Source organism: Patiria miniata, unplaced genomic scaffold, assembly GCF_015706575.1.
Source record: "Patiria miniata isolate m_02_andy unplaced genomic scaffold, ASM1570657v1 HiC_scaffold_1, whole genome shotgun sequence".
Taxonomy (NCBI): Eukaryota; Metazoa; Echinodermata; class Asteroidea; order Valvatida; family Asterinidae; genus Patiria; species Patiria miniata.
The window spans coordinates 4,579,286-4,602,056 of NW_024037047.1; the positions used below are offsets into that span (position 1 = coordinate 4,579,286).

At 41.4% G+C, this 22,771-nt stretch overlaps 1 protein-coding gene across 1 annotated transcript; it reads left to right on the top strand.

Annotated features, from left to right (window-relative positions):
- The first annotated feature begins 898 nt into the window (after positions 1-898).
- Positions 899-13,878, top strand: LOC119729733 (collagen alpha-1(X) chain-like). The gene is made up of 5 exons (XM_038202489.1): positions 899-910; positions 1,935-2,706; positions 7,953-7,975; positions 8,126-8,989; positions 13,012-13,878. The coding sequence occupies exons 1-5, from the start codon at positions 899-901 to the stop codon at positions 13,876-13,878; spliced, it is 2,538 nt and encodes an 845-aa protein (XP_038058417.1).
- The last annotated feature ends 8,893 nt before the right edge of the window (positions 13,879-22,771 follow it).

Sequence of the window (22,771 nt, forward strand, 5' to 3'; positions counted from 1 at the left end):
TGACGTTTGTTTTTCCCTCTTGTTTGTTGGTTTGTTTTTAGCTGCGGACTAACTAACTAGCTAGCTAGCTAGCTAGCAGCTAGCTAGCTAGCTAGCCAAGCGTTCATAGCGACGTTGCTTTTTGATCCTTCGATGTCACGAACACATTTCACGCAAAGTGTAACACCAATTAGTTTGGAGTCCCCAGCTTCTGAGATCATCTCGAGCTTGTTGAATTTGTTTATGGAGGCCAACTATCGATGAATTCTTCATTTGTTGATTAAATCGGTTGAATGCTAAGCTACGAATCGGGGCTACCGGCTTTGAAACATCAAGTTTTTACGCACGGTAGTGCACCTCCGTTGAGTCATTCAATGCTGTGTCAGTCAAGACGAGGTATACTGACTGTGTTTAATGTTTTTGTTTTAATATCAGCGTTCAAAACGGAAGCGCGTTCTCACTTGTAGTCTTCCCTGTAAGGTGTTCTCAACAGTATGCACATTTCAGGGCAATGTAAAGATAATCCCTTGGGCTTTCGGTTAATCTGAGACTTAAAACAGTGCCTTGTCAGAGCGACAAAATATAAACGAAGTTGATGTTTAAACAGCCAGGGTGCAAGACTTTGTTACGTTTTTGTTTTCTTGTGTGCATTTTGTTAAAGTGATTTCTCCGTTGAAACGGGGTCAGTAATTTCTAGGACACTAAATGCCAAGGGATCGAATCCCCTGTCGAGGCCAGTGAAACTGGTACAGGGGCCAGAATTCTAGCATTTCATTCCAAAATGGTATAAAAATACAATCTCAGCTCACAACTGCTCACATTTACCAGCGGTACTTGAACAGTCAGTTCCAACAGTGATTTTTTATGCACAACAATAGTTTCTAAATACTAAAACAGCTCGGCCCATCACGCCCCAAGAATGGCTTCTCGGGTGAGTAGGCCTACGGAATTAAGAGAGATTTGTTTTGCAATATGAACAATCACTTCCAGGCGGTATATAGAATTAACATTCACCCCACCCCCCATTGAAAGCGAACAATTACTCCGTTAGATTGTTTTTGAAATAAGATAGTGGAAAATCAATCTATTTGATTGAATTAATGTTACTATACGAATGTCTTTCACTTTAGCTTTCGCGCTGGTATGTGAGTGATTTTTTAAATTCTTTTTTATTTGAGATTTGAGAGTGCGCTCGACCAAAATGGTGAAACTTTAAAATATGCAAATGCTTTAAGTATAAAGATTAACTAGGTAGCCCACATGTCGAAAAACAAGTTCTTACATTTTTATAATTTGGCATATTATTTGGCATAATACGTTTATGTGGCATATTGTGCACCGTCGTGGCGATATTACGGGATCCGCCCGAAAGTCCGAATGTCCGATAATCCGACGGTTCAGTGATCGGTTTTCCGCAATTAGAAGGTTAAGTAGTCCGACGGTTCAATAGTCCGAAACGAAAATATTGTTCGCTAGTCCGAAGGTTCATTACTCCGAATTGACAAAAAGATCCGATAGAAAAGATCGATAGTCCGAATCAACAGTATGGTCCGATAGTCCGAAGTGTCAGACTGATGAACCATATTTTCCATCCGGTCTATCGAGCATTATTGTCAATTCGGAATAACTAACATTATCATCTGTTCGGACTATCGAACCCTATCGTCTATTCGGACTATCGAGCCTTCGGATTAATAACCCTTTTTCTATTTTCGGATTAAAAGGCCATTCGGACTAAAACACTTTCGTGCTATCGAACCTTCAGACAATCGGACTGTCACCGATATATAGCCCGGTAAATCCACTGTTACATGTATTATGTTCAAAGTATTTAATCCTGGTCAGGGTCACACGTGATTGGCTCGGTTTGTTTCAGATTTTCGTGAACAAGTAAGGTGATTAGGTAGTTCTTCTCTTCGGAATTATAATTGCATGTATTAAATTTCTTCCTACAGATTAACTGCAAATATTTCGCAATCGTCGGTGTGTTTTTAGTCGGCGCATACGGCAGTTTTGTACCAACGAATGTACCGGAAGGATCATCTCCCGAATGGTCATGCACCTGTTGTCAAGGTCAAGCGGGTCATCCAGGAATACCCGGCGTCCCTGGCGTCAACGGTCCCCCAGGACCAATAGGCCCAAAAGGTGACCCTGGGTTCGGACTCCCGGGACCCAAGGGAGGGTTTGGCGACCAGGGACAGAAGGGAGATCAAGGCAAGTCAGGGATCCGTGGAGCTCCCGGGAAACTTGGGCCTGCGGGACCCAAAGGTGATCAAGGCTTGACTGGAGTCCGAGGACAATCTGGATCTCCGGGCCTGCGAGGTTCAACTGGAAGGAAAGGAGAGCAGGGGGAAACGGGGTCAACATCGGCATCTGTCGTCGCATTTAGTGCCTCCTTGGGATCCACATTTATCGGTACTACCGGCCGCGATACCATTGTATTTGGCGTAGTTGAAGCGAACGTTGGAGCCGGATACAACGCCCAAACGGGTGTTTTCACCTGTTCGATCCCGGGTGTGTATTACTTCACGGTCAGCCTCATGAGTCTGAGTTATTCAACAAGGCCTCGGGTAAAACTGCAAAAGAATGGGAATTCTTCTCTGTTAGGGGTGTACGACAATCATCCGGGTTACCACCACCAGCCCAGCAATTCAGTTGTCACTGTCTTAGCAGCGGGCGATACGGTCTGGCTCGAGACCAGCAGCGCCAGTGCAAGTATTGATGGAGGTAGCAATAAATTCTCACGATTTTCTGGGTTTCTGATTCACGAGATGGACATGTAGGCCTAAACAGCTATCCTTTTATCCAAACATTTGCTAAATCAGCAACATTTCAATGGAGAGTAATATAAAAGCAAGCCCTGCGACAATTATTTAGAGGGATTTGAAACACTACGTTTCTGTTTTTCATGGACATACTTTGTTGGTGGTAAAACGTGAAAAACCCAAGTTGTTCGAATTATATTGGGCATATACACACGTGCATCTTTTCGGTTCACGCAGTAGTTCAGCTCCTACAAAGGAGAAACTGTAACCTTAGGAATAAGGCAATGTTTGTAAACACTCTCACTTTTATTAAGAGAAAATCTGTGATCAAGTGGCAGAAGAGGGCCATAATTAAATTCTTTGTTTTATTGCAGACAACAGTTTGCAAGATACAGGCATTACTGATTTAGAGCCGAGAATTGATTGTCACACTTATTTTATTTATCAATGTGTTTTATATTACTGAGGGTTTTACTACAATCCTTTACAGAATGGAGCTTAATTACCACTGTTTACCGTCGAGCATCACTTTGTGCATGTCTTATAATGTGGCATCTCAATGTAATTTTGGTTAAAGGGAATGTACATCAATGGCTTTTGCTGTAATCTACAGAAATGAACTATTTGAGGGGTAAGTATAATAGATCAACTATTGTTACACTGACAAGTTTGATGTTTTGTGTTCGAAAATGCTGGAAAAAACAGGAAACACAAAAATGTTCAAGTAGTCTGGTTCCCTGACTCCACTTAAGATAAAATGCATCAAAATATAGATGCCGGAAAATTGAAGGGTATATAAGGAAACCAATCTAGCTGGTCTGCACCCATTCATGAACATGGAACCAATAGCAAACAAAATTTGGACCAAAAAAAAGAGGGTAATTTGGAGCAGTAGTTGAAAAATAGTTAGGTTTTTCCAACGGTGGTCGGCCGACCACTGTTGGAAATTTATACAAAATACCACTTTTCTTGGAAATGATTTCACACCAGGTGCCATAATTTTACAGGATGCTTCAGACTTTCATTTACCAATATCCTGGTAAGCTATTTCGTAAAAATTTGGTAGTTTTGTTTTCCAATGTTTGCAAATGTTGTATATTCCCTTTAAACTTCATTTGTAAAATAATGCATGAAAAATGTTTACAGAAATATGTAATCATTAACTAATCTTGTAATTGGTATCATTTGTAACTTCTTATATGCTAATTATATATTTGTTTCCCGAATTCTATACAAAATCGTCCGATGTAACCAAACAAGTGTGCAGGTGTGGACGGTAATTCTGTGTCCTGTGGGGACATAGTGGGGTACCATATTTCCCTTTGTGCGACTACCCCTTAATAACTACCCGGTACCCCTTGGGGACACACTTCCACAAGAAGAGGGGGGAGGGGCTAGGCTTCACATTGAACATTTTAATTACGTGCATAAACAGACGGTTATGGGTGCAAAGCCGTAACCAATGTGTACGTGTACATGACTATCCAACCTAGTTCTTCACAGAAAGCGGCACCAAACGTCAAATGGTGTCATTCCGCTCCCCTGTAGCTGCTCCATGGGAAGGGTGAGTAATGGTGTAACACAGTATTGGTGTAATGTCAGTCGTCAGGTGCGACCAAATTGTTTGCAGACTGCTCGTCACGGGGGACCACGTGTGTCACTTCCCTTGTTTCTTTCATGACCCAGATGTTGACCGTTCAAACCCCTATCTTGGTATAGCATTTATAAACAGTAAAGCGCTGGTTATAGGTTGTATTTTATTAAAGCTACGCTCGAACTTCAACAGGGGCTAGATTCTGATCGGTGATGCATTAGGCCCACTCATCACATTAACCAAAACAAAAGGCTGATCAGGGACTAAGAACACTTCAACCTGCGTACAATAATCGCGTAAAAGGTACGTTTTTTGTTCATAATTAATTGTTCTGCGAAACCTAATATTCACAAGACCTTTGCTTTTATAGTCCATGTGCAGGCGCGGATCCAGAGGGGGGTGGGGGTGGGCCAACCCCCTACCTCTGACTCAGTTTTGTTCATTGAAATATATTAAAATTAAGGTGAACCCCCCCCCCCCCCCCCCGCTCTGAGACCCAATAACAATTATGACAATTATACTTTTAATAATGGGGGTGGAAAATGATAAAATGAGAATATCCTAGAGAAGGCACACTGATTTTGGGAGATTAAGTCCCCCCACAAAAAATCCTGGCGACGCGCCCATGATGTCAAGACGAGTTACTGAGAAGTTGAAGCAAACGTTGGAGCTGGATACAATGCTCAAACTGGCGTTTTCACGTGTTCGATCCCGGGTGTGTATTACTTCACGGTTAGCCTCATGACTTTAGGTTCAACAGCATCACCTTGGGCAATCCTGAGAAAGAATCGAAATACAATCCTAGGGGTGTACGACAATCATCCAGGCTACCACCACCAGCCCAGCAATTCAGTTGTCACTGTCTTAGCCGCACACGATACGGTCTGGCTCGAGACCCGCAACTCAGGTCAAACTATCAATGGAAATCCCAATAAACTCTCACGATTTTCTGGTTTCCTGATTCGCGAGATGTAAACAGCAGTTTTGGTGCCTGTAGGCTATCCCATATTTGTAAAATCAGCAACGTTATCGAAGGAGAGTTGACTAAGATCCTGTTTTTCTTAGATCCTGATGCCCGAATATCAGACATGCGCACGTGTATATAAACATACACGCGTTCATTTGATTTAAGTTATTTGAATCACATTTTTGGTGCACGTAAGTAAGCCCCTTCGAAGTGGGAAACAATGTCTTATGGGAAAAAACGGGAATGTTCTTATTTTGTGATAGCTATACATCATTGAAAACAACCCTTTGTGGGGATGTTATTTTCAATATGTTTCAGTATGAAATGGCAGAAGAGAGCTACGTTAGAATTATAGAAAGAGGTATTGACAATCATACTAGAGTGGATCGAGAGTTAATTATAAAACTTACATTTATGCTATATAATAGTATTGAGGATTTTTATCTTTTACAAAAATGAGATTACTTAAAATACTGTATACCATTGAGCCTCGCTTCGCTTCCTGCATGTCTTATATCTATATGTTACTTTAATTTTTCATTAAAATTATGCATTACAAATTGTTAACATACATTTATGTTTAGGTGTCGTTCTCAACCTCTACAAATAATAAAGACTATTCGTGAACTCTCTTGAAATAGACACGGATCATTCTATGAATTTGAGATCCACCTTTTTTCGTTTCCTTGTTTTATCTGATATCTATGAATGTGTAATTCTGATCCACTAGTTCCTGTAATGCAGTCCTTCTCCAAAGGTGATTATGATTAGTAAACCACCTATTCAAGAAATAAAAGTCGTTTGAAGTCACCATTATTTACAAGAACCAAGTTCGTAGAATGACCCACACATGAATGCTATTGACGATTAAGATGTGAGTTCGAAATCGAGCTGCTTTGCGACAGTTGGGGTGGGATTCAGGCTACGTGACCACCCTCCACCACCACCACCACCACCAACAACAACAACAACAACAACAACAACAACACCACCACCACCATCAACACCAACACCAACACCACCATCTTGTTACACACAAACGTGCGGGTGAGGTTTGTGGGGTAATCGCATTGTTCTCCAATTATCTCTCCCTACATTACACTTTCACTTTTCTCTGGTACGGTCAGAAAAAACCGAACTGTGGGACATATTTTCCCAATGTGACAGTACCCCTTAAGACGCTCTCGTGGGACACATCTAACCACCCACCAAATTTTGGGGGTCGGGGTGTAAAGACGCTGGTCCTTATTTTCAAAATATTAATTATTTGCATAAACAGATGGTTATCGGTGCAAAACCGTAACTGTTTGTACATGTACATGTAGCCTATATCCAAAGCTGTTTCTTCACGGAAACCTTAAGCAGCATCAAATGTCAATTGTGTCATACAGCTCCCTCTAGCTATAGCTAAGGAAGGGTTAGTATTGGTATAACATACACTGTAGCAGTCGTCAGCCAACTAAATTGTTTGCAGACTGCGTCATGGGGGACCACGTGTGTCACTTCCGTTTCATTCTTCCTTCATGGCCCAGATTTTGGCAGTTCAAACCCTATCTTGACATAGTAGTTTAAAAAGTAAAGCACTGGTCTATCATAGTTTGAATAAAGCCTCACTCGATCGAACTTCTGCAGGGTTAGATTCTGATCGGTGCTGCAGCAGGCACACTCACCACATTCGCCAAAACAAGAGGCTGATCTACGTCGAAGATACTTCAACTTGCACAATAATCATAATGGCATCAAAGGTACGTTTTCGTTCACAATTCTTGGTTTTGGGAAACTTAACCTTCAGAAGACCTTTGCCTTTATCGCCCTTATGTTTTACTGAGATTATTTTTAGGTCTACCTTTTTTCATGCAATAAGCCAAGAATGTAATTTGTTTGTGATAGATATTAGTGAACCAGACTTTGACTTGAAATCGTTCTGGAGTAGACAATTTGGGAAATGTAGATTTAAAGCGGTTGGGGAAAACCTGAAGCGCGACAGACATGTCACTCAAGCTGATCGGCAGGCCAGTTAGCTGGCAAACTGGCATACAGATCAGTCTGTCTGCTTACAAGCTGGTTGAGAAACAATCAGCTGTCATGCTAGTCCACTGCCCAACTGGCTGGTGAGTGGTGGACAAGACAGTTTTCTCGTAAGTTGGTTGATAGGCTACTTTGCCGTCAAGTTAATCGAGTGGCCAGGTGGCTCAGCACGCTGATAATAAACGAGCCTTTTTGCCGGCGAGCTGGTCAAAAGGCTACTTTGATATCTAAAGCCCATCTATAGGCAACTCTGATCGCAATAAAAATTGATCGACAGGTCCTTTCAAAGTGTCTACATCCCAGTTGGATCGTATGGATAACAATTAAAGCTGACATGCCATCTGACTGTAAAGCTTATCGAAAGGATATCCTCTCTGGTAGAATTGCCATTTGACTCACAGAGTGCTCGACAGTATTCCTACTCGTGTTCTTAGTTTTAGAGCATGGGATACTTCAAAGTTAGTGGTAGATTGCAATTTAAGTAAAACTGGCCCCCAAAATGTACACAGGCCAAGCCCTAAATAGTACGTTTTTGCGATGATTGTACTGCTATGGCTTACAAGTATTCATTGTAAAAGAGTGAAACTGAAGCAATAAGACATCCAACACGCTCACAAAGTTGTTGTTGTCACTGTGCTTGTAGTCCCTGCCTGGTCGAAAAGTGTAGGAGTAGGGATATGCGATGATACACCCCTGTACCTTCAACATTTAACTTGGATAATTTCTGTTTTCCTGAAAACATTAAAAACCTAGTTTGACATTTTATCTACATATTTTCTCCTCCCTTCACAGAAACAAAAAAGACCATCAGGACTTATTTCAGTGATGTTGTTGCTGTGGCTTTCAAATTGCCATTGTATCGCCCAGGAAGAACCCAAAGGCTTATCCGGTTGCTGCAGTGCTTGCTTCCAAGGACAGGCCGGAACACCAGGTGTCCCTGGAATCCCAGGAAATCCAGGTGGAATTGGGGTTCAAGGACCTCTTGGCCCCAAAGGTGACCCTGGATTTGGCCTCACTGGACCCAAGGGAGAGACCGGCGACCAGGGACAGAAGGGAGAAACCGGCGACCAGGGACAGAATGGAGATCAAGGCGAACCTGGGTTACAGGGAACTCCAGGGAAACAGGGACCTGCGGGTCCCAAGGGAGGCATTGGTAAGGGACAGAAAGGTGACCAAGGGGAGCACGGGGTCCAGGGTTTGCCTGGCGAGCAGGGCATAAAGGGCCAACCAGGAGATGCTACCATAGTGACACCAACACCGCCCTCTGCCGTCGCATTCAGCGCTTACCGCACTGCAAGGGTCACCGGTGATGCCGGTGACGTCATCATCTTTGACAATATCGAGACGAATCTAGGAGATGGGTACGATTCGGGAACTGGCGTGTTTACATGTTCAATTACCGGTGCCTACTTTTTCACGACTAGTGTGCACAGGATCTATTCATCGACACACCCTCACCTAATACTGAGAAAAAACGATGAAAAGATCTTTGCGATCTATGATTCAGATTCCAACAGTTACCAGCAATCAAGCAATTCAGCGATCCTTTCCTTGACTTCGGGAGACAGGGTCTGGTTGGAGTTTGGCAGTAGTGGTAGAGGGATTTACAGCGAATCGGGAAACAAGTACTCTTACTTCTCCGGATTTCTAATCTATGCAGCCTAACGCAACGCTGCGCAAATACCCCGAATGAATGTTTCCTATTCTGCCCATTGTTAACTATCGGCAATGAGAGCAGGGGTGGTCCCTCCGTTATAGCGAAATTAACAGTTAAACATCTTTCTTGCTCATCAGTAAAACTGTGTTCGCTTAACTGAAATTACTTCTCTAACTTTCTGATCCATACAAATACGCACATACATGTTTGCTTATTGTGTAAATCGAGGATTTTCTGTTGTTTCTCATCATCGAACTTGTGTTTATAACGTTATTGCAACAGCTGCCATTGGTTTTGTACACGTTTTCTAATCGAGGACGTCCTCGATTTGACTCCTGTCCTAAGTTACATGTTAACACACAGACGTGGTTGTGTTTAGAAGGTAACCAATTTGTAAGAAGTAACACATTTTTAATGACATATACAATTTACCGCTACTTCATGTTTGTAAAACGTTTGTAGATGTAAAAACACATAACGAGCATCTGAAGCGCATGTATCATACGATGTACCCTGCAGAAAATCGGTTACGTCGTTGGCAGCAAAATACACCGACACTATTATTAAAAGAACGTTATCGTCAATGTATCCTGACGAGTCTGTAACCTGCATTTTATATATTGGGCGCCCTGTCTAACAGCACCACTCTTTCTAGAATATAACAGACATAGATACATGACTTAAACACTGAGGAAAATTTGTCAGTTGTAGATTGTTGTATCACTTGGTTAATTACATTTATCACAGATGTATTGCATGATATTTTAAAAGGATAATAGCATAGATAGTTTACTTTTGAGGAGCGGACAATGTCACTTATTTTCATCGCAATTGAATTCTCAACTATGTATTGAAGTGTACAACTTGTGTTCTATTAAAACATTTTAATCAACTAATGAACATAATTATTACACCTATCGTTAATATGCGAAATTTGTCATAAACATCAACATTTCGTTTGTCGAAAAAAAAATGAACACGTTACAAAATGTTTCTGTAGCTGACGGTCCCTGGCTTCGACGCCCAAAATGACACGTGTGTTTAACATAATAATCTTCTCTGCTCTACAATAAAACAAATATTATCCACGTTGGGATTTAACATTTTCGAGTTAGTCCCTAGATGATCCCCTGAATGGACTATATTTGGTCGAAATATGCTCCAAGAATTCGTCCATTGAAGCTAGGTTCGTAGGCAATGCTGTATAGATACGCGTCTTGTAATATAAAGCGAGTAGAAACCTCAGTCGATTGCAGTGCCAGTGCGCTGGTATCTCTTGACACAGTTATGTTAACATAGAACGGAACATTTTCCTAAACGTTTCTTTCAAAAAAAGGAAAAGCGTCTTCGCAAAACAAAGCAGTGGTCTCAGCACCGTTTCAAAAGCCTTTCCCGTGGATGTTATCCAAGCTGATCTTATGTTCGTTGAGCTGCTCCCTCATTCTCTCTCTCTGAAGAAGCAACCGTGATGATGTCACTGGTAAGGTTTTCTTTTCGAACAGGATTATAATGTCTTTCCCTCCATTATATCTGACGTGAGCTTATTACAAAGACTGATTTAGAAATCGGTGTTAATAAACGGACAATGTTGTGATCATTTAGTAAAATCTACTCCTTGTGAAGTAAACTTAATAAAAATGAGCACACTCGTACTTCGTTAAATTTTTCACTTTTGATCCTAAATAACTCTGTTGTTCAACAATAGAATGATGCCAAAATTTCACATCATGTAAACAAGGCATGATACATTTTATGGAGCGAGTTTCACCAGTTGGGTGCAAGAGGGTCAGATTTAAACGCCGTATACGAAAAGAATACTCACTACCCGAATGTCGATACAGCACCGGCGACGGTGACGGAAGGCACGTGCTGCGGCCGAAAGCTTCAGCTGAAGGAATGCAGCATCACACCTGATGCCATTGCACACCTGCTCACGGTCGCCAAACGATCGAGGAGCTGTGCAATGACATCAGGGGTGATCCTGCCTTCCTTCATAAGTTTTCGGCAGCAACACGCACCTTCCGCCGCCGTTTCCAGCGCTATATCGACATTGCAGGACGCCAAGTCGAAAGTGGCAGATTCTGAAAGTGAGTTATTTTTGCGTATGGCGTTTAAATCTCGCCCTCTTACACAAAGCTGATGAAACTCTCTCCATAAAATGCGTCATGCCTTGTTTACATGATCTTAACTTTGGGTTAATTCCATTGGTAAATAACAGAGTTATTTAGGTTTTTTTTACACGTAGGTAATTTAACAGAATTATAACGTCTTCTTACTTTTAGTTATAGCCTCACACAGACTGTTTTCAAAAATCGGTCATCATGCCTTTCAGTAAGGTGTTGATTTAAATTAATTACTAGTAAATTAGTTCAAATGTAAATTAATTTGACTCGCACTTCATGCATAAACTAGGGATCTAGGGATCGAGATGCAAACCTATTGTTACCTACAAAGCTTTAAAAAAAATGTGTTCGTGCATGTTTACATAAGCAGACGACAAACTTTTTTCCCACGGGACAGACATGTACGGAGCTTTTAAAGGGACATAGATGAAAAAAAAAAAATTGAAAACATCTTTGTTAGAAAGAAAAAAAATCTGCGTTCGAACGAAAAAATCTGCGTTCGAACGAAAAAGCTGTTTGCTGTTTGCTGTAAGCAACAGCGCAGATTTTTTTCGTTCGAACGCAGATTTTTTTTCGTTCGAACGCAGATTTTTTTCATTCTTACGATGATTTTTTCGATTTTTTTTTTTCACCTATGTCCCTTTAAAAGCTCCGTAGACATGAGATTATTCAGGTGAAGAGGTATAGTCCGTCATTTTCACGAGCTGATTTTGCTCCGTCCCTAATTAATTTGTAACTGAATTAAAGCAAATTGTCTCAATTGAAATTATACCACTCGACGCCAACATTCTTTCATTTTTTCTGACGACCATTAACTTGGGTGTGAGCAAAAGCTCCCTTTGCAAAAGGATGCATAAAGTTAAAATTTAAGGGCTGGCTTTCCACTACCGAAAAAGGTACTTAAGTATGGGCAGAGAGACATGTGGCCACAGTTGACCGAATTTTTTGAAAAGAAATAAAAATTGAGGGCCAATGACGGTCACCTTCCATCTAATCCTCATTCAACCCATGCCAAATCAGCTGGTTCAATGAACTTTGCCCAAGCCGTGTCAACAAACTTTCGACCAGGCCTCCTGCCAAGTCTCATTGAAACATATACAGACACCCGTAACTTGACACAGCCATCTCCCTTCATAGCTGCAAACCACAGACACCAGTCAATTATCACTGTCTGGCAACTGCCTGGACACTGTCTGGCACGTGGCTTGTTGTTGTTTTGACATGAATAGGGTCTTGCGTAGTGCCGGGAAGTACCTGTGGCCCAAAGGGCCACCGTTGGCGAGTTCTGATCATCATTTTTTGTAAACGCTGCGCAGGGTTAAGTTTTTCTTAAAGACGTCGTTTTAACGGTCGTTATCTATAGTGTGTACTTCAGCGGCCGTGGGCAAAAAGCCGAACGTCTCAAAGACGTCTTTCTTTCTGGCTCCAAAGACGTCCTGTGTCATGGGAGTGCTGGCCATAATTTGACGTCCTATTGAGGTCAGATGTGCAACGCAAGACTGACGTCACAGTGATGACCATACAACTGTGACGTCCAAATGACCTCTGATTTGCCAGGCCAATCTGACGTCGAACTGGTGACCATAAGTTAACGTCCAGCATGTGACCATAATCTGACGTTAATTCGACTCAAGATTTCGACGCCGTGCTGACGTAGTGTGATTGACTTTATTTGACGTCTTACCAACGTTACAATTCTGACGGCCTACCAACGAAACATCGTCAACGTTAGACAGACGTCATGATGACCCAAATGTCTGACCTATTCCCGACGTGATGTGATGACCTTTATTTGACGTCTTATTAACGTTATAATTCTGACGGCTTACCGACGTCAAACTTTCAACGTTAAACAGACGTTATGATGACCAAAGTGTCCTACCTATTTTCGACGTAAGGCAAATATGGAAATCTCTGACCCATTTCGGACGTCGGACCGACGTCGTACGCCCACGGGCGACGTCGCCGACCTTTGCCGACGTCGGATCGACGTATGCTTGCTGTCTGGGAAGGGATCAAGTTGCTGCGGTGCTTGCTTCCAAGGCCCGGCCGGAACACCAGGCGTCCCTGGAATCCCAGGAAATCCAGGTGGATTTGGGGTTCAAGGACCTCTTGGCCCCAAAGGTGACCCTGGATTTGGCCTCACCGGACCAAAGGGAGAAACCGGCGACCAGGGACGGAAGGGAGATCGAGGCGATCCAGGGACGCGGGGACCTCTGGGAAAGCAGGGACCTGCGGGTCGCAAGGGAGACATCGGTGAGGGGCAGAAAGGTGACCAGGGGGAGCAAGGGGTCCAGGGTCTGCCTGGTGAAAGGGGGCAAAAGGGCCAGCCAGGAGATGCTACCCTTGTGACAAAAACACCGCCCTCTGCCGTCGCATTCAGCGTGTACCGCACTTCAAGTATCTCGAGTAGTAGTAGTGGTGACAATATCATCTTTGATAACATCGAGACAAATCTGGGCGATGGGTACGATTCGCAATCGGGCGTGTTCACGTGCTCCGTTTCTGGTGCCTATTTTTTTACCGCAAGCTTTTTGAGGTATTCGTCTACGCCCTATGTAAAGCTGAAAAAGAACAGTCAACTTGTATTTTCAATTTATGACGGTCAGTCTAACGTACACCATCAGTCCAGCAATTCAGCAATTGTCGTTTTGGCGACTGGAGATCGAGTCTGGCTTGAGTTTGCCGGAAGTAACAGTGGTATTCATTGCGAATCTAGCAATCGTTATTGCTGTTTTTCTGGTTTCTTGATCAGTGCATTTTAGATCGTATTACATACAATCAACTGTATGAGTCATTGCACAATTCAGCCTGTTGAATGTTCTTTTTAAAAAATGGGTTCTGTTTGGGATAATTGTTTTGAGTATTTTTTCGTATAATAATTTGAAGTAAATTTGAAAATATGGAATTTAAGGCAAAGTGAGAGAACGAGTTATGTATAATACAAGGCCTAGGACTGCTTTGACATTTTGAAAATATGCCAAAACAAACTAAACTTTGAGGGAATGAACTAACAAATAATTTATTCCTGTTGTAGTAGACATCTGTATGAACATATGCTCATACGAGAAAGAAAGGATATGTTTTTGTGGTTTGTTACTTTAACGCTCTCAAAAAGATATGTAAAAATAATTAAGAAAATACGGAGTGTCCTTCATACTGCAATTTCCTAATGTTAAGATGGAGTACACCTGATGTCTGTAACAACGAGGGGATTTGCCGCAGCTAATTTCGGTCTTTGAAAATAACATTTTCTAAAGCTCTTTTGATTGTTATATTTTTTAAAAGAGTAAATTGTCAAAATATAGCCTTTCAGCGACCTACACAATTTCAACCATCATATATCTGCCAGTGAATCCTTATTGATTAAAGTCGACACTAAAATTAAGTCCGTTTTGCTCATTTTTCGGTGAAAAATATTCACATTTCACAAGGTCCTCGTTTAAACATAGTCAAATAACATTGTGAGTGCCACTTTCAATGGGAAGACTTCCACAGCTCTCAGTAGGAAAATCTTTCAAAGAAGGCGCGTTACAGAAAAAGCGGTCACCACGTAAAGAGGATTATTGTCAACACGAGAAATACCTTCCTAATTATTGAAGTAAACTGTAATTAAAAAAAGAGACACTCGTTTTCCCGACGATAACTCAAAACATACTTGCAGTTGATGTATAACACAAGTCTGTTAAATTTGCAGAGGAATTGTTCAACAATAAAGTTAACATAACCAAAATAATAGAGTGTGGTCGGCGCGGGAAAATTACATTTAAATTGTGCACAGTATTGGCACAAGCTGGCGGAAATTTTGAGTTCAAGAACGTGTATTCATAGAGTTGTCCGCGATTAGGGAAACAAACTGGCACTAACTGGCGAAGTTCGTTTCTAGACGTTGCTGGTCTCAGGGGGTCTAGTATCCCACTGATGACTGACTCACTGACTGACTTTCATCATTGGGACGGGCAGTGCTATTTTATAGGATTACCCCGTAATGCCCTTGAATGGGCGATTCCGGCCCGTTGTGTAGGCCAGATGCTTGAACAGTCTTCGAGCGATTAGTCATTCGGAGTCAAGAATAATGTGCGTTCTGGAACCAGCTTTACTGGGCTTGCTTTGTATTGTATGTTGAGATACTTCTACCTGTTTGTTGATGATAAAACATATGCAATGTTTGGGTCATTTATTGGTAAACCACCTCCAGGGATTGTTTGCTCTCAACGATGCCATTTAAGGCAGATTACTTTTACAGTGTATTTGGTACCAGGCCTGTCTTTGCTTTGACCAAGATCTTTTTTGTTTTCTCATTTATTTGGTTGGTACGTTTCCGGGTAATAACAAAAAATACTACGTACCTTAAAGTCTGCCAAATGAAACAATTCACTTAAATTCAACGCTATCACTTAAACCACCGTTAACGGAACAAGCAATGCATAGTACTATCATGTGGAATGTAATATGTTTATGCTCAAAATCATAACCGTTGAACTATTTTTATCTAGTAGTAGCAGGGTTAGTCCGTTGAATCGACTATGATGTCAAAACAATTCCCCAATAGAACAGAACCTTATTGTGTAGGTACGTAACTACCATGACTTCGTATACCAACTTCAGAGGCACAACGCTTCACACAGACATGGCAAAATATACCGTCTTCAGGGGCGGACCAAGGTATTTGTGCGGGGGGTTTCAGGCCAGTCACATTTTTTTTAATGTAGACGGATGTTTTTCTACGGACACTTGCCCTCCGTAAAATCAAAATGTGTGTACAGGTTATCCTATACAACTGAGGACTTGGGACAATGGGGTGTGTGCGATAACAATGGGCCCGACGCTGCCCGAGGACCTTACAAACCTTATGGGAGCTGTCGAGAAAAAGTTAACGTACAAACAAAAGAAGGAATGTCCACATAGAGTATGTAAAACAAACATGGGTGCTCTTACATATTGGCACTTATGGGGTACCGGGAACAAAGGGCAACAATAGGGACAATGGTACCCCGCAAGTCTGTCTTTAGAAATAGTACTCCATAGTCCTAACGTTATGGGTTTTGAGATTTCTAAGGAGACAAAGGAGAACAAAAGAAGGAGATTAGGGTCGAACAATAGTGGTGCCCCATAAACCCCATATGCTAAGTGTATGCGTGTGTGGGGGGGGGGGCTTGCTTGTTTGTTTTCGGGTTGTTTTTAAAGTGTGTCTTAATGTTCAAGATGTTTTCAAAAAAATGTACTGGGGTAGGAATACTAAATCTAAGGGATTCAATTAAAACCTTTGTGCAGTACAAAACCTGAATATTTGTTAGCCTTTCAGAACAAAATATTGTAATATTGGATACCCCTTCATGTAATGAGAGGAGGGGAAGAGAAATGCAAAGAAGTAACTAAGCAAATGTTGCTCTTTTGAATTCCACTGAGTAAAACACACTTGCTGGTAAGGATTGTAGTTTGGATGGTGGAAAAAAAACACGTTTATTTGATCTTTCCGAATTGTAAGTTTATGAGGTAATTAACTTGAGCATCTCCATCAAAAATTTTAAATGCGATGCCGTTAGTTTCGCGAAATCAGCAAAAAGGCCTCCGTTTGCTGAACGAAAGCCAGCAACCAGCGAAAGAAAAGGGTCCAAAATAAAGCTTTTTTTTCTGCAATCAAGTAAGTTAAGTTAGAATTAAGACTGCCACGAAAACATCAATAAGACTTTATATTTTGTACTTACAGTGATTTCAAAAGAAAAAAAACCCAAACTCGCCTGCAAATGGGGGGATTCCCTGGTGGGTTTACTGAACACGGACTGTGGTTTTCGCGACTCAACTGCACAGTACTCGGGGTTCGTGATTCAAACAAGTAGGCCTACCACCGTACGCCAAAGCGTGATTGGCCAGTGCCCCGCGTGTATACATTTCCAGCGACGGGGATATACGCGTAGTGCCTGCCATTGGAGTTGTGCACAAATGGTGCTGTTTGTTTGTTTACATTCAGTGTATGTATTAAATAGCTACCTACGTGGCTCCATCGAGGGCTTTTTTTCTCTTAAGTCGTCAACAGTAGTATATATTCTCCTTTAATTACTCTTTCCAATGGTAATTTACTTGATTCGGAATTAACTTACCCAGATGACGAAAAATCCCAGGTTACCTGAACGTTATTTTCCTTCCGATTGAGACATTTATAAACGTCGCAATCAAAGGTAATTTTTCGAAGGTGTTTTTTAATAAAATGTCTTGCCGAAAAATTCACAGTCTATCTGATACAAAATGACAGTCCTTTTTCTGTCGATTTATTGTTATATCTCGAATATCAATTATTTATTTGTAATATAAAAAAGCAATTGAAAAGACGTCCTCCGGTGAGCTGTTTATACGCAAAACGAACTGGAGAAGAGGTCACAAGAGGGCGTTTTATACGAACTAAAGCACGGACATATCACACAAACCTAATGTCGCCCTGATTTAACAACGGTGACGCAGCAGCTCCACTGGGCACTAGGCTCTTCCCAGTCTGCGCACGCACCTTATAGTAATAGTCACGCGCATAAGTCCTCACACTTTCCGCCAAAGTACCATGCACGCCTCCCGTGAGCAAGCTGACTGCATAAGCTCCGCTCTAGCACCTCTAAATGTGAGCCTATGGCATGATCGAAAACGGTCCATTTTAGCCTGGGTTGGGAACGCCAAATCGTGATAAAGTCAAACAACCTAGCCGCACACAGACTCCGTTTTTGCATACACTTCGGCACAAGCCAACCGCGGATTTTTTTTTTTTTTTACAAAAACATAAATGTACAAAGAATAAAGAAAACGGCTATTTTATCCCATTCATAGACGCTCTAAAAACTACATTGAACTACGCGCAACAGCCTTATAGTGAAGTTAATATTTTACAAAGTAAAATGAAATGTGGGATAGGTTCTGAGGTGATCTGGAATAATTTGTCGCAAGGTAAGCATCAGGTTCTTTTTAAGTGTCGTTTATTTTGTCGTTTCCTTGCACAAAGAATACTGATTGGAGAGGGGTTGAATCTGCAACCTTACTAATAAGCAACAGAACCAACAAACAACACAGTCTGAACCGAACTATTGTAGTACAATTATGTTTCACAAGTGGTCTTGATTGGTCTTGACAAAGAAGCCCTGAATGAAAACAGCAATATTTTCTAGAAGGGAACTTCATTGTTCATCATTACACTTTTGAAATGTTAACAAGACAATCCTTCGTGGTGTTTTATCATCATGGTTTTGTCATCCCTGGATTCCATTTCTCGAAACTGTTTTTGGTGTGATTTCTGTTTTCAGAAACTGTCTGGTGGCAAAGTACGCTCCATATCTCAACAAGTGATGATAACTTCACCAGAACATATAGGGTCTGGGCTATAAGATTGGAGGCATAATGCCATTATTTTTAAGGGGGGTGATCGTGGTTTTAGTTTTTTTATGTCTAGAGTAGCCTATCTCATCTGAAAAGAAAACATCGCAGACCAAGAACAAAGTGGGGAACATTCAAAAGGGTCTTTATTGTAGATGGCGGGCATTTCTGAATACCAAATTGCTTTGCACTTGATCACGTGACCAAGTTTATTCATATATTGATTTGGGCAAGATTTTTTATTATGTAATAAATTATTGTTCTCACGAGATGTTATATTTATTTAAATAAAGAGTGCAAGATTTCCCACGTCGTATGGCGCATTCTGGGCGCTACCAGATACAGTGCTCGAGTTTCACATCCAGATTATTGCAATCTCAGTCAATCATTAATTAAACAAAAAACAGCTGTTGCCTAATTGCGTGCAAAGAAATATTGGGGTTTAAAGTTAAGACATCAAGCCACAAGTTTACGGCTACAGGTTCTTATCAAATTCATGGTCAACGTTGGAACCCGTACACTCCGTTCCTAGTAAGAGAGAAATGCAAGAAGACTAAAGGCAAAACCATTGTTGGAAAGTTTTCTTTGTTGAAATTTCTGTTTTCAGATTCTATGAGCTTAGCGGGTTCCCAGGTGTAGGGTCGCACATTGACCACCTAGTCTCCCGCAAGAAGGTATTGTTACTGTCGTTAATACAGCGGGGCGTAGTGGCGGCACTGGGGGGGGCCATGGGGGACTTTTGCCCCCCCCCCCCCCCATAGTCGGTCTTGCCGTCCCCGGAAAAAAAGAGATTCGAAGTCAATCTTTTACTGTACACTGAATGTATATTTCAGACGGGAAACCCTCGAAAACCCCTAAAACACGGCTATTTGTACTTAAATACGTAAATAATGGTTTCGAACAGCTGCGCCCCCAACTCCCCCCCCCCCCCACCCCCGCTATTTTGTTTTCCAAGACCGGTGTTGTTTTCTATTTTGTATGTTACTCCACCACACTGGGGGGGGGGGAGCGGGAAACCTACAAACATGATCAGAACTCCAAACATCGGGGCGGTTGGTTGATGATTCCACTAGGCCAAAAACACTGAGAGAAGGACGTAAGCGTGTGGAAAGTCCAGACATACATCAACCTGCGACGCTAACGGTACCCACTGGTGGTAAAGTACGCGCCAGTTCTAAACAAGGTCTGATGACTTCGGAAGAACGAAGAAGCTCGACTGAGTTTAGAGACACAAAGCATTGTTCTTATTGGGGGGGGGGGGGTGTTCGTGGTTTTACTCTCCTTTTTTCCAGAGCATCTCATCTGAACACATCCTAAACCAAGAACAATATAAGAACGTTAAAAAGAGTTTTTTTCTCGCAGATGGCGACCATGTTGGACCACCAAAATGTTTTGTATTTGAGCACGTGATACGTGACCAGGTGTATTAGTTTGTCATCGTGTAATAAACTCTTCATCGTGTAATACATTACTGTTTTCACGAGAATTTCTACTTTTAAAATAAAGTCTGCCAGACTTCCCACGTCGTCTGGCGTATACTAGGCGTTATTAGATAGACGGGTCCAAGTTTCACATCCAGATTGTTATAATCTCAGCCAATTTATCTCATCTCATTTTGTTTATTAGGTTGGGCAAGACTTTTGCATCACGCAATATATTATTGTTTTCAAGAGACTTTACCATTACAATAAAGTCTGCGAGACTTCCCACGTTGTCTGGCGTATTCTAGGCGTTATAAGATAGAAGGGTCCAAGTTTCACATCCAGATTATTATAATCTTAGCCAATTTATCTTAGTTCAATTTGTTTATTTGGTAGGGCAAGACTTTTTCATCATGCAAGAAATGTTTTTTTATCCCATTAAAATAAAGTCTGCTAGACTTCCCACACGTCGTCTGTCGTATCCTAGGCTTTATAGGGTGCAAGCACTTGGAAATTTGTATAATCTTAGCCAATAATTAATTTAAAAAAAGTATTTGCCACATTGCGTCTAAAGAAAATGTTGTGGTTTAAATTGAAGACATCAAACCATAATTATATGGCTGCATGTTGTTATAAATCCTGGGTCCAAGTTAGAACCCAGACACCAGGGTTCAATTCAAGAGAGGACTGAAGAAGGACTGAAGGAGAAACATGATGCCCCTGGTCTGGGGCAGAAATGGTGAGCACTGCTTGTGCACCATATAGCTCAATTGTTGTCACATATCCAACACTTCAATTCAGACACCCAGGAGCCATGATTTCTGCCTTGAGATAAGAACACCCATGCTTGGTGCATCTTTACTGTTTTGAAAGATCACGGCATTCAGTTAATTCACAAACAATGCATGGCTCAACAAGAGGTCTACCCATGCCTATCCGTGTTGAGCATTGAAAGCTTAAGCTTCAAAGATGGCTCCATTACAAACGACTTATAGCTTGATTAATTCAAGAAAAAAAACTTTGATACAAAAAGTTGGATACAAACAGAACATCAAAAACAGGCATTGTAATATGTTTATTAAGGAGCAATATGGGATTTTTTTGTAATGAACTTGAAAGTTGGAATGCGTAGCCTGTGGGGGGGGATATTTAAAGCTTGATTGAAACAGGCGGAATTGAGGCAGTCAAGCATTCATAATAAGTTGGTTGCCTACAAATCCAACTGCGACTGGAGAATAGCAAGGGCTCACTTGGCAAGTTTTTGTTGAGACAGTATTGGACTTGTTTACAGAATTCAATCTTCTTCAGTATTGATTAGCCTACAAAAATTGGAGTTTGTTCTCCTCTGCTTGGTCATCTCTTCCTGTGGCCACGAAACAGCTTGTAACTGGGGATTCATTGTCCTCCTCGCTCTATGTGATAGTCTTGGTTCCAAAACGTTCGTTGAATATTTGTCCTCCACGCGAAAATTATATTTGCACGACAACGCACACGCTACGCGGACACGCGATGAAAAACTGTTATCGATTCTGCAATGTATTCGATTCATATTTATTGTGTTTCTTTGACGGGTATCGATTCTAGCGGACTTTTAATTCGATTCTGTACTTCCTACTTCAGTACCACCCGCGATCTATACGCGTCCAAAATATATACGGCGCTAATAAACTGCCATAGACCCCAATGATAAATACTCACAACTCTCTGAGGTTTTCGAGACACATCAAATTAAAGCTTATTTCATCATCTTTCATTTTCTTTCAATTTTCGGGGGGGGGGGGTAATTCAATGACTTTTGGGAAACATTTTCATCCAAAGATGATCACCCCTTAAAATAGTCCTGAAGCCCATTGCCATTTTGAAAAACGATGCCTACACTCCATTGCAAAATAGAGCGCTTTTAGGGCCCAATGTCATCAAAATTTCACAAAAAAATACAAGCTCACAGCCCTGTGCACGGCTTCCACCCTTCTTTTTTACAAACCCTCAAGTTCATGTCCCACAAATGCTCTAAAATGGAAGAATTTGAGGGCATGCAAACGTGATTTGGACGGCGTACGCAATATTTCCGGCCTATTTACTGGTCTGCACCCCTATGGTCCTGTGAAATGCGCCCTCTGTTGATTGAAAAAAAAGTTTTGCGAAAGTGTTCATAACACAAACGCAGATAGTAACGTCTTGGAACCAAGACTTTCTCTGTGATGGCATACATTTCACTTGGCACAGCTTCTTCAGCTTTGCCTACAATCAGAGACGCGGAAATAAAGGAAAATGATAATAAATAAATTAACAAACATATTAAGCAAAAACAAAACATAAAAAAAATATACATCTTGTTTTGTTCTTGATCAAATTTACTCAATTGTTTGGAACAGTGTCCACCAAAAGAATTACACGATGGTTTAAAAAGGATGAACAAACTGGTCTAGTGATCCATTAACAGTAGGTCACTGAAGTGAATATTGGATAAAAACGCCGACCATGCTCTATGAAGAATTTACATGCATGATATGATTCGATAAGGCTGTGTCTTTAACTAATGATAAATAAATACACGTTTGATGCATGCTATAATGGGGAGGATGATTTATTTTGCGTGGAAAATTGGTGCTTTATACAAGTAGCCTTAGGGGCTAGAGCACCACTGAAACTCGCGTATGTGATAAATTCATTTTCGCGACGCTGGGTTGGAAAATTTATCCAGAATACCTGGGTGCGGATTAATGCTTGTAAGAAATTTAGGTTAAATCTGCTGTTAGGCTAAAAAAAAAAGGCTCCGGTTTCTGGTTTGGAGCTTGCCCAAAAAGTGGTGCGGCGACGCGGCTTTTTTTATTTACCGTTTTTTTTCTTCAAATGTCGGCTGATGACTGCAAGTGGTGTCTGA

Bases quoted from the DNA above. Each gene is read 5' to 3' on its own strand.
- LOC119729733 (XM_038202489.1), top strand. The intron at 2,707-7,952 runs GTAGCAATAAAT...ACGCTCACAAAG, and splicing joins CAGTGCAAGTATTGATGGAG to TTGTTGTTGTCACTGTGCTT. The intron at 7,976-8,125 runs GTCCCTGCCTGG...CTCCCTTCACAG, and splicing joins TTGTTGTCACTGTGCTTGTA to AAACAAAAAAGACCATCAGG.